Source organism: Psammomys obesus, unplaced genomic scaffold (assembly GCF_907164565.1).
Source record: "Psammomys obesus unplaced genomic scaffold, mPsaObe1.curated_primary_1811, whole genome shotgun sequence".
NCBI classification, from domain to species: Eukaryota; Metazoa; Chordata; class Mammalia; order Rodentia; family Muridae; genus Psammomys; species Psammomys obesus.
The window spans coordinates 31,920,843-31,934,066 of NW_026596073.1; the positions used below are offsets into that span (position 1 = coordinate 31,920,843).

The window sequence follows — 13,224 nt, forward strand, 5'->3', positions numbered from 1 at the left end:
GACACTTCAGGTCAAGCAGGAAAGGTGGCGCTTTCCTCTTCAGGGCCAAAGGAAGCGACCTATCAGACATGATGACTGAACAGATCCTGGGGAGAGTTTTAACTGGACCTTCATACAGAAGGGGAAGAGGGCCTTCTATACAGAAGAAGGGTGGGCCTTCCATACGGAAGAGGGGTGAGACTTCCATTCAGAAGAGGGGGTGTGCCTTCCATACAGAAGAGGAGTGGGGCCTCTATACAGAAAGGGTGAGCCCTCAATACAGAAGAGAGGGTGGGCCGTCCATCCAGAAGAGATCTCCATACAGAAGAGAGGTAGGCCCTCCATACAGAGGAGGGCCGAGACTCTATACAGAAGAGGAGCTGGGAGTTTTCCAGCATCTACTTCACACCGATGAGAAAAAAAGAATTGTTTTCAGAGTAAGATTAGAATATGCTCCTCAGCGATTTTCTTGAGAATGTGCCCAGTCCACATGCCTATGACCTAGGAACCATTTAGCAAAGTGTCACGGGAGCGACAGTGCGGTGGCCTGTTGTGGGACATGATCACCAGAATGGCCCTGTGCTGCTCAGCTTAGCAGCCTCTGCCATGGTCCTGGGCCCTGCTGAGGATCCCACCTGCTTTTCCAAAGGGAATCCCTTCTTCCCAAGTCACAGTGATGTTTGTCTCAAGCTCTGCTAATGTTTGAGTCATGATTACGAGCATGGTGTCGATATATTATCACAGCATATTTAATGCCTCCGAGAAGGTGCAGAAGAACGAGGAGTGCAGCAGCATGATGGTTCCAGCTGTCTCTAGACATCTTTCATCAGGGTCGTTGCACTAGCAGGTCCCTGCTGCAAGAGTGTAAAGACAGGTTTGCTTTAATGACGCGTCTCTGAAAGAAGATTTCGTTAGACACGGGTGGGCTGTAAATGTGAACAAGGCAGATTTGTCTTCTCCAAATCTCAGGATCTAGAAGTCACTATTTTGAGCGTTTTTTAACGGTTTTGGGAACTGGAGCATCTCAGTGACAGGCCGAGTGTCTCTACTATGATAATTTAAAATACTTCAAAATACATAGTGTTTTGAGCATGGATATGTTGCCACAAACGGGAAAATTCCACACTTGCCTCTGGGAAGCAGTCAAGACACGGGCAAACTGAAAATATGTCTTAAAATTACCTTCAGCTGTGTGTAGTAGGTACCTATGAAGCCAAAGTGAATGTGGTATTTCAGACGACTTGAATTTCTTACCTCAAATATGTCAATACAGCCTTACAAATATTCACAAATCTAGAAGCTGCCAATGGCCAGGAAAGCACTCATCACAAAGTTTCTAGAATAGGCGTTGCTCAGTCTCTGTCAATGTCAGCAGCTTGTGGATATATGTAGAGGATTCTGAGCTGTAGCTTTCTATCACTGAAAGAGATTTTACAAAAATAATTCATTAAAAGTTGCACCTTTAGGGCTGGGAAGATAGCTCAGAGTTTAAGAGCACATACTGCTCTTTCAGAAGGGCCCAAGTTCAGCGCCCAGCACCCATGCTGCATAGCTCACAACTACCTGGAGTACCATTCCCTTCCTAGCTCTGCAGGAACTGTACCCAGTCTGGTGAGCTTTAGGAAATCTTAAAAATTGTACTTTTGCATAATCTTGATGGAATCCCTCACTATCCATAGAGGTAATACACAGTGAACTTTAACTTTTAGTTTTAATGCAATACTTTTCGTAATTTATACAGTCCATGTGTCCAATAATGCACGTGGGATTCAACTAAAGTGTCAGTTCCACAAAGATAAAATGGCAGGGATGGCATATCTTGTTTGTCACCCAGCCAAGTGCTTTTTGCCATGACATAGTGTGGTTTGTTATTTTATACTTTGCTTACTTTCTATCTCTCCAACTATTTTATTGTTAGTAACCTTTGAAATGTTTTAAAGGAGTTCACCATTTAGGAAGAAAACATATCTTTATGATTTTTAAAAACAGTCAGTTATACTGGTATCTATACTAGAGCTTCTTTTGTAATACAAACTCCGAACTTCCTACTGAGTGAAGAATTCAACTTGATGCATTGCAAAGTCAGATCTATCTCAACATCTTCCCACAAGCCACAGATAAAATATCCTAAAAATGAGAAAACCATGGTTAAAATCCTCTCTTTTCTTTTCTTGTCCTTTCTCTCTTCCTTCCTTTTTCTTCTTTCTTTTCTTCTCTCTCATTCTTAACACAATAGCTTTTCATATATCTCTTTATACAATCACTTCTTCAAGAATAATTTTAATGTTACTTTTTAATTAGGACATGTGTTGTGTGGAAGGTTTCTGTTTTAACACCAAGGGCAGAGGCCGTGGCCTTGGGCACATCATTGAGCCTGCTCAGCATTCCAGATCCTACACTTGGCTGTAGGATTCAATGGGCACTGGTCCTGCAGCCTCGCATTGTTTTTTCTTAGGTACACCACTTGGCGTTTCAATGCCTTGGCTCACACTGTCTGTAAAATAAAGGAAGTGAACATGATGATCCTTCAGATTTCTTAAATATTAGTACATCTTGCAAATGAATGGCTCTCTGAACTTTTAGTGTGCTGTGCATCATACAATCTTACAAGCAACACAAAATATTTTTTTCCCACGTATTGAGGATCACTTTGGAAAGGCTGATGGGAGGCAAAGACTCTGGAAGTTTTTCTTCCACCTTCATGCCTTCTGTATTTTAACAGCTAAAATAAACTAATTACCATATGTGCCACACACTGTTTCATGCTGTGTGTGTGCATGTGTGTGTGTGTGTGTGTGTGTGTGTGTGTGTGTGTGTGCATGTTTACATGTGTGTTTGCACAGCCTTCACAGGATCCAGGTGTGAGGTCGTGTTACCAGCTTAGAAACAACCCAGTACTACAGTGCACGTCAGCCACCAGCCATACAGAACAGTGTGTGGCTGTGAAAACCTGTGTGTAACCAGCAAATAAAGTGAGTGATATTTGAAAACTACATCCAAGCTCTAAATACATTTTCACACATGCACAAATTATCCTGTACTGGAATCTGCTCTGCTTTGCCTGTGATATACTCATTCACACCAACATTTATCACCCAGCTTTTGGAGTCTATGAGTGCTGGGCCTGTGTTTGCCACAAACATCACAGAAGAAAATAGGAGAGGACACTGTTCCTTTAAGGGAAAGGGTAAAATGTTCTTATAGGTGTGTGTGCATTGATGTCCCTTCCCCATTGGAAACCTACTGTTGACATCTCTTCTTCTCTTAAAAGAAGATATTTGTCTCCCAACTCTGAGGAAATCTTTGAGTTGCCTCCTCACTTTGCTGTAGCCATTTCTCAGTAGAGAAAGGACTGTGCTTGGCTCACTGGCTTGGTTCCCATGTCAACTGTTTCTATCCCCTCTCTGGACGGAGATATGGAATGGCTTGTTTTGAAATATCATATAAAACATAGGACTCAAACATTGAATGTTTAGCAAAGATCTATGAAAGCATAATTAAGACTTAAATTTGAAAGACCCTTTTCTGTAAAAATCTGGTCATTTTTAAGAAACAATAATTATTAGTGGTTTATTTGGAATGCTAAAACAGTTCATTAAATTCCTGAATGAAGAGAGTGGATGTTGAAAAAAATACTTTCTGTATGTTCATTTAAAAGACAAATCAAGAGGCACTGTGGAAGTGAGGTCTCTGCTGGCAGCTACTTGTGCACTAGCTGTTCTGGGAGTTTGAGAAGACTTCTCCTTGGGTAAAGCACCCATTGTGCTGGAGTGAGGACCCAAGTTCAGATCCTTAGGGGTCATGTAAAGTGAGACATCATAGCACATCTGTAATCCCAGATTCCCGGCAGGATGCAGGATGGGAGGTTGAGACAGGAAAATCTCTGGGTGAGCTAGCACCTGCAGTGGTGAACTAGAGACCCTGTCTCAAACGAGGTGCAAAGTAAGGGCCAACACCTGAAGTTCTCAGCCCATGTGAGCATGTCCATGGAAGTGTGTCCGTCTCTCAAAGCTTTCCTACATGGACCCTGGTGTTGAGATGAGGGACTGAGGCCAAGAGAAACAAGTGTTCAGGTTCAGTTGAGCGAGGGGCAGAGTCTAATTTGTTTGTAAACCCATGGGACTTGTAAGTCTGCTCCAGCACTGGGTGCACTTATAGTTGTTGTGAAACTCCAAGGAAGGATGCAGAGAGCCATTCCTGGTGGAGAAAGAAGCTGCAGGTTTCCCCTGGCCTCTCGTGCCTTTGCCTGGAGGTTGAGCCATTTGCTGGTGAGCACATCTCTTCTGTTACGATGGCGAGAGACTCACAGAAATTATTAAGTGTCCAGTTCTATATAGTTTCTCTTTTTTCTCACTTGCTCATCCACTTATTTATCTCATCCTTCTGCACTTTCCCAACAGTTTGGGCCAGTGACATTGCACTCACCTATTACTTTCTTCCCCTTGAGGAGAAACCATACTTTCTGGCTGGCCTCCTCTCTCTTATTCCCCATCTTAACCCCTCGATCTGATAAGGTCTTCACAGTATAGCTGTGAACAATGGGTTCTCAGAGAATGCCAATTCTGTGAGAATTACACCCTTGCTGACTGGCTGGGTTTTTCTTGACTTAATTTGTGACCCAAAGCTGTCTGCCCTCTTCTCAGAACCTCTGCTTTTCAAAACCAACTCAGAAGAGAGACACACAGGCTGAAGCTGCTGTTTAGATGTCGTAGTTTAGATAGGAAGACTAACTCTGGCTGTGACCTTCCAAACAAAGTGATCTATGGACCATAGCATTTGAAAGGGAGGTTGGTGCGTTTTGCTACTGTAAATGGGAGTCAAGATGGACAAGTGGATAGTTTTATGTCCCCAAATTAAGAGGGTTGATGTTACATGGAGGAATTTCATGTCTTTCTTAAAACAATGTATGAATGTCTTTATTTCCCACAGATATTAGTTTCCACTGTGCAAACATTTCAGACAAGAACTGTTTGTACCGCCTCACCAGTGTCAGCTGTCACTATGGTTGGAAGATAGATGGTTCCTAGTCTTGGGAGACCTTCACTAGGGCTTGCAGTGACATTTCTCAGGGAACAATTTCCAGTCTGAATTCCTCTGTGACCATTTAGCGTCTTTTAGGATCCACAAGTCAGGTGCTATTTGCTTGGCCTTATATGTTCCTATGAATATTTTATGCCTTTCCTTCAAGGAACATTGCTTTTGGGAGGGATAGTTGCATGGAATCCTGGTCTGCATTTTGAGTAGAGCCCTCATGGACTGTTTTCTTTTTCTCTATAGGTAGAAATAACACTTCAGGATATCAATGACAACCCGCCAGTGTTTCCAACAGACACTCTGGATCTTACCGTGGAGGAGAACATTGGGGATGGCTCTAAGATTATGCAGCTGACTGCCATGGATGCTGATGAGGTACCCCATGTCTTTAGAACTTGTAATTGTGATTACTTAGAGAATTTCAAGTGCATGCTGGGAGCCCCAGTGTACAGTGTACAGTTACAAATTCTGTGGTCTTTCCCAGAGAGCATAAAAGAATAGAATATGCTCCATCTGTGTGTGTCTCACAAACATGAAGACTAAAGTTGAAGCATTTTCACCCTCATAAAAAAATCTGGGTACAGTGGTACTAGCTTGTAACCCCAATGCTGAAGAGGCTGAGACAGGAGGATCTCTGGGGTTGGCTCTCCAGCCCATCTAGCCTATTTGGTGAGCCCCAGGTATCTTTGAAAAACCTTGTCTCAAAAAACCAAGGTGGGAGTGCAGAAATGGCTCAGCAGTCAAAAGCAATGGCTGCTTTTTCAGAGGACCTGATTCAGTTCCCAGAACCCACCCTGCGGATCTCACAATTGCTTGCGACTCCAGTGGATCCAACATACTTAAGTGCAGGCACACACATACAAAAAAATTTTTAAATTGTTTTATTTTATTTATTTATTTTTTATGGAAAGTCAAGTTGGGTAACTCCTGGGAAAGACCTAAGCTGACTTCTGACTTCCACCTTTATTCACATACACCTGTGCCCATGGAAGCCCATAGCTACCCAACACAAATAAAATATCAGAACAGGAGTAGATAAGGTCAGTCAGGAGGCTCTTTTCCTGTCAGCAGTTCACAGCTCAGTTGTCTGTCCTTTGGAATCTTAGATTTCTTGGTAAAAAAAAAAAAAAAAAAAAAAAAAACTTTTGGTGAAGGCATCTAAAAATCAATGTTTATTTTTACATTTTCATAATTTCTTTTTGGTTTCATGGCACCAGGTATCTATTTTATTTGTGATTGGAAAAAATATTTTAAAACTAACCATATTTAAGGTAACCTTAAAAACTTTACACATTTAATAATTGTATATTTTTATATTTATTTATGTCTATAAATTTAAAGGATTTATAATATTTCTTTAAGACTGTCATGCAAAAATCAATGAGTTTTTCAATTTATTGTAATGCACAAATTTCATATTGATGAGTGTGAAATTTGGACACAATATAGATTATCACCTTCTATATTTTAATCTAAGTGTAGACACACAATAGCCATGCTACAATTTGCATGGAAGGTTATATAATTAATTTGCATCTCTCTCCATAAAAACTCCTTGCTTGTTTTCTCCTTTCCTGAGGGAAAGGTTTAATTAATGCTCTGATATTGAGGGGAAAATCTTTCCGGACACCAAGAAACCCTCTCATCACCTTCAGCCAAGCCCCGCACAGAACTGGCTTTACCCCCTCAACTCCAGGAATGTCTGAACATCTGATCTTTTAAAATTATGATTAAATGGTTCCTGGATTCACTCATTTAACATCGAGTAAGAAAGTAGAGCAAGGCTGCATGTGATGGTGCGTACCTTTAATCCTGGGGCAGAGGCAGGTGGATCTCTGTGAGCTGGAAGTCAGGCAGATAAACCCAGTGAGTGCCAGACAGCCAGGACTATATAGTGAGACCCTGCTTCCAAAATACAAGCTTAAAAAGGTAAATAAGAAAGGAAGAAAGAAGTGACTAGTCCTAACAGCCAGTTTAGAAATATGATAGCCTAGTCAGTTAATTTTGCAAAATTTAATAAAAGGCAAGAGAATGTAAATTTTAGATAATTATAGTTTTCTTCTGGAAAATATTTGATGTTTTTCATTAGTGCCTACTATTTCCTTTTGTATGGAGAAATGCTAATACTGATTCCCAGGCCAATGATCACTAGCAGTTGTCTGACCGAACAGCTGTACTGTTGATTCCTATGTAACGTCTGACACACTTTAGCAAGTATTTCACTTTACTAAAGCGCATCACTGATACAACGTGTTTAGCTGTATCCATTTGTGAAATTCATGCGCTGCAATTTGAGTGTAACATGGACATGAAGATCGTGCAGTTGAGGTAAGATAGTCAGCGCTGAATGGCTGTAATTGCATTTCAGGAAGAGAGAAAACTCATTTGTTTGAAGTGTTTCCTTCTAATCACTCCAGAAGAACAAAGTAACAGTTATGTTCGTTTTAATAAATATTTTATAGGTTTGAATGCTGACTCTGTGGAATTACCATGATTGATATGGGATTGCTCAACCCAAATTATAGTAGATTGCAAATAAATTGTATATGGAAATTTGATTGTTTTAATCAGCATGCGAGTCTCCTGTGATCTACCCTCTTAGGACTATTAAATCCATTAACTATTACATTGAGATGTTTATACTTCACCTTCCCTTTCAAGAGCACATGCAGTTGACATGAGTGCCGTGTGGTATGCTTGGTGTGCTCTTCTTTGTGGCTTGGCTGTGCCTGAGAATGCAGCGTGCCTGTGGCTTATGCCCAGCTGCCTCCAAGCTCATCTTTAAGATATGTTTGTAGTCACAGTGACATTGAAAGAGGCATGATGGTTCTTCATCTCTCTAGGTATTCACCCCAAAATTAGCGTTCGCGCATCTTGTGTGTGTTTTACTTTTGTTGAGAGCTGGCGCTTAGATTTAATACCTAAGTTAGTTTGCAGGCATGATCATGTAGATGTCCCAGTGTACAAAGATGTAAGGATGCAGCGTGTGTAAGCCCCCTTCAGGGTTGAGCAGCGTGGAGGTGCAAGGGGGTAAAGCAGGAATAGACAGGCAGAGAGGGAGACACTTGTTAGCAGGTCAAGGGAGAGGGAAATGCTCAGGGAGAATCCTGGGGTGCCTGTGGCTACAAGGGCTGCCCGTGGGGGTTGGAGAAAAGCAGGGTGCGTCATAGAGTTTAAGTTAGTAAACCCACTGGAAATCTGAATCTGCTATAAGACTGTTCATCATTTTTTTTTTAAATTATGAAGCCCATTGGGATTCCAACCCCTGTCAGTACACCATTTCTTTATAGGAGGAGGTTTCCACAGTACAGAGTACTTCAGCTCTTGCTGTGGGTAACTGGCAATTCTTTGATCCTCTATCAAGCAGAATGGACACACCAGCTCCCTGCAGGATCCAGAGATTTGTCCTTTTCCTCTGAGTTGTTTGTGATGGGATAATGTTAATTATTTTTGATAACCTCTTGGTCTGTGGGCTTAGCTGGAGTGGAAACAGCTCATTGGAATGCTTCCTGTCCTCTGAGGTCCACACTGTGTTTTTCTTTCTTCCTCTGCTTTGTCAGAACTGTGTTGAAATGCGAGGTGCCTCTTTCACTATGTTGTGACACAGGAAGCTGCTGTGTTACCGATGGAGGAGAAATGAGCCTCTTGAGAATGCTCAGAGGTAGACGTTGTTGGAAAATTCTATCAACTTACTGTTTTACAAACCACACACTTTTCTTTAATTAATAGAATATCCATGTTTTAGAGAAAGCGTAGGGCATTGAGTAAAGGGGCTGGTGACAGAAGGCTACATTCTCCAGTCACCAAGTCTGAGTACCAAGGAGACCCTGGAACATTCAAAGGTTCAGGTTTTGAAAACAGCACTTCAAGTTGGAAAACACAATTGCATACTACGGTTATTTACCTTGGGATCCTCCTGTGGGGCTCTCTCTCTGGCTGCTTTGTAGTTTCAAAGGACAGCAATATGTTCATGAGACACTCACTGCTGGGAAGCCAATGCCTCCACCGGCAAATCCATGAGGTCTTTAACTCTCATAGTCTCTTTGCTTTTGAACGTTGCTGGGATGCCCTTCTCTCTGGCCTCTGCATTGACTGAGGCAGCCCTCCACTGGACCTGACCCTCTGCCCCCTCCTCACTTTCTGCTCATGGTGCTCCATCTGCTCTTAAATGGCAAGTGCTTACTCGTGGGCCTGCTCTTCTCTCTCACGCATTCTGATTTAAATTTTCAACTTTGGGCATTTCCAGCCCCTACCATGATTTTCTTAGATGTCATTCCCAATCTCTGAAGGCTAGATAGCCATCCCTAGGAAGCTGTCCTCAGTCACCAGATCCCTTCTTTGCCATGTGAACAATCACTTTCCCAATACCATTTGCTCAAGTGCTTATTCTTTCCGATTGTATAGGGATCAGTTGACTATTCCCATGGATTTATTTTTGAGTTTTCTACTCTGTTCTATTATGTCTAGGAATGCAGTGATATTGTTTTAGCTTTGAAATACAGTTTAAAACCAGGAGTAATGCCTTTAGCCCTTTTCCTTTTTAACATTGTTCTATCTCATTTAGGTCCTTTGTGATTCTATGTGAATTATAAAATTATGTTCTTTCCTGTTTCTTTGCTTATTTTGATTTGCATGTATGTGTGTGAGCATGTGTGTTTGTGTGCACTACATGCACATAGGAGCTTGTGGAAGCCAGAAGAGGACATCAAGTCACCTGGGTATGGAGTGACAGGCATTTGTGAGTCTCCATATGGATGCTGGCAATGGAACCTGGGTCCTCTGCAAGAGCAGTAAGAGTTCTTATCTGCTGAGCCATGTCTCCAGTCCTCTGTGGCATTTTCTAGTCACAAAAAAAAAGTCATGAGTATTTTGAGAGAAACTGTATTGACCTTGTAGATTGCTGTGGATTTGTGGACCTGGTAGCCACATACTGTCATCCAGTGTACAAGCTCAGATGATTTTTTTTGTTTTTATTTCATCTATGGTTTTTAATTTTCAGGGACACAAATCCTTCCCTCTTTAGTAGAATTTATCGTCTCTGATCTTTTGAAAGTGTACACTGGTATATGCAGTTAATGTCCCAAAGCCTTCTTTTGTCAAATTCACATTCACCAAAAGCAACAAGAGACAATGCTCTTGACTCCAGCCCCTCACATTCCTGGTCTTTTTCCTTAGGGTGCAAATGCTCTGGTCACATATGCTCTCATTAGTGGAGCTGATGACAGCTTCAGAATTGACCCCGAATCTGGAGATCTGATAGCCACCAGGAGGCTTGACAGAGAACACCGCTCAAAGTACTCACTGCTGGTTCGCGCTGATGACGGCCTTCAGTCCTCGGACATGAGGATAAACATCACCATCAGTGACGTGAATGACCACACCCCCAAATTCTCCAGGCCTGTGTACTCTTTCGACATCGCAGAAGACACGACCCCTGGTAGGCCACATGCCCTGACACGGGTTTTGCAGGAATCACCTGTAATAGTAACGATGGACTCTTGCCATTGTTTTAAGTAGCATTTACCGCATGTTCTCCTCATACATGCATACATCACATCTTGTGATCTTTTGCATAACATCCTTTATACAAGTCTTGAGAAAACTACTAGTATGTGAGAGTCCATGAGGCGAGCTAAGCATGTGATTAATAACTGCAGACATTTCTGTTTCTGTATGTTTCTGTGCCCCAGGTCATCAGCTTTCATGGCAGCCAACTCTCTTCTCTTTTTCTGCTTCAAAAACGTGTGAAACCAAGAAAGTGTGTGATACTCTATAATTAGTGATTCTAGTTCTCATTATCTGGGTGACCAGGCAACTCTTTTTTTCTAGACAACCCTTTTTTCTTCTGTAAAATGGAAACTATAATTGTTAGACTTAGCAAAATATTTACTTAGAAGATACATGTGAAGCTGGGTGTGGTGGCTTAACACCTATAATCCTAGCGCTCAGGAGGTGAGACAGGAAGGTAGCTGGGAATTAGAGGCCAGCCTCAGACCCATTGTGCTTCTGTCTGCAAAAATCAAACGTGCAGCCAGGCATGGTGGCACATGTCATTAATCTCAGTACTTGGGAGGCAGAGGCAGAGCTATCTCTGAGTTTGAGGCCAGCCTGGTCCACAGAGAGAGTTCTAGCATAGCCAGGACTACACGTAGCAGTGACTTCCAAGTAACCCCTCCCCACGAAGTTTTCCCTTCACTTGCTGAGATGATTTCCTCAGTCCTTATTGAATTCTCAGCACAATTACAGAAATGACCACTGGCTCCATAGGATGTCAGCGTCAGGATACTCATCTATGTTGTTGCTTGGAATCCCAGTTCCCCACACTAGCTATTACTAGATTCCAGTAATTATGCATTGATTTATTGATACATCTATCACTTGGCAGCGCTGGGTGAAGCAGTGTCAGCCTGAGCATCATGGAGTTATCTGACATGTTGTGATTTAAAGGGATGGGTGTGTTACTCTAGAAGTCAGCAGAATACCATGCTCCCTGTTTTACAGTGGCCCTTAATTTAAAATACTTGACTGTAAAAACACGTTCTTGATCTCAGTCTATACATTTAGAAATAGCTTCATACTGCCTTTTCCCACTAATTTTAGACTTGGTTTGTCATCCTGGCAGGTTCTCTCGTGGCAGCTATATTAGCAACAGATGATGACTCCGGTGTGAACGGAGAAATCACTTATGTGGTGGAGGAAGATGATGGAGATGGGGTATTTTTCCTGAATCCAGTTACTGGGGTCTTCAACTTGACCCGAGCCCTGGATTATGAAACACAGCAGTATTACATTCTCACGGTCCGAGCTGAGGATGGTGGGGGACAGTTTACTTCCATTCGAGCTTACTTCAACATTCTTGATGTCAACGACAATCCGCCTGTCTTCAGCATGAGCACCTACAGCACATCCTTAATGGAAAATCTGCCTGTTGGATCCACCGTCCTTGTGTTTAATGTGACTGATGCTGATGATGGTACGTTCTTTCTGTGATGTACTTAAAAACTCCATTAAAATAGAGTGCATATTTTACTTGCATTCACTATTATTATCTTATTAACTATTTTATTTATTCATATGTGTTTATAAATGACATTTTATATATTTTCATATACATCTCAAGGTGTAAACTTGAGTTTTGATTTAACTGTAGAATAATAAAAAAAGATATTTATTTATTTATTTATTTATTTATTTATTTATTTATTTATGTTATTTGAGACAGGGTTTCTCTGTGTAGCCATGGCTGTCCTGGACTCACTTTGTAGACCAGGCTGGCCTTGAACTCACAGAGATTCCCCTGCCTTTGCCTCTGTTGGGATTATGTGCATGTGGCACTGCACCGAGTTAAAAATCAAGCTATCGGTCATATAATTTTTTTAAACCACACCATTGTTTTACACACACACAGTAAGTTTATGTAGTTTGCAAATTTTATTTTTAATTGTCTTATCAGTAATTTAGTGCTCATATATATGTCAGAATGCGTCTTTACGTGTGTGTGTCTATGTAGCATTATATATATACATGAATGTATATTCATATAAATATATCACTCAAACTTTTTCAATTTTACTTTTCATTATATTTACTCATTTATGGGTGTGTACGTGAGCGAGTGGAGTGTGCAACTTGCGAAAGGTGACTCTCCTTCCACGATGAGCATCCTAGAGATAGAACTTGGGCCGCCAGCCTTCATTGTAAGCTCGTTAACCTGTTCAGCCACTGTGTTGGCCCATATGTTAAACTTTGAAAGAGTAAAATTTCAGAGCCCAAAGAGAAAAAAGTTTAAATACATTACATATTGTTAGATGAAAAATTTAACAATATTTTGGCAAGAATTCATTCTTTCATTTATAGGAAAGCCTGGGATTTGTTTAGGTTACAGAATATAATGAAGTTAAGGATTAAAAAATAAGATTTAGTTTATTTTAATTTGTGTGTGTGTGTTGCACATGTGTGAAAGTACCCCCAGAGACTAGAGGCATTGGATCCCATGGATATTTGTGAGCTGCCTGAGGAGGATGTAGGGCCTGGACTCAAGTCCTTTCACTTATTCTACCCACTCCAAAATATGAATATGAGATAGCTGCCATGATGCACATATTCTTGAGTTATTTGTTCTTGTGGATTCATTCATTGTGTGTGTGTGTGTTCAGGTGTGCATATGTTTGTGTGGGTGCACTGCTGTATGTGTTTGCATGCATGGGGGCA

General features: G+C 41.4%; 1 protein-coding gene across 3 annotated transcripts in view; it reads left to right on the forward strand.

The window, feature by feature from the left end:
- The window catches only part of Fat4 (FAT atypical cadherin 4), a 129,630-nt gene that overhangs the window by 52,772 nt on the left and 63,634 nt on the right, over positions 1-13,224 (forward strand). For all 3 annotated transcript variants that reach the window (XM_055626183.1, XM_055626182.1, XM_055626184.1), the window contains exons 2-4: positions 5,257-5,388; positions 10,189-10,450; positions 11,636-11,986. In XM_055626183.1, the coding sequence (XP_055482158.1) occupies positions 5,257-5,388; positions 10,189-10,450; positions 11,636-11,986 (745 nt within the window). The remainder of the gene's footprint in view (positions 1-5,256; positions 5,389-10,188; positions 10,451-11,635; positions 11,987-13,224) is intronic.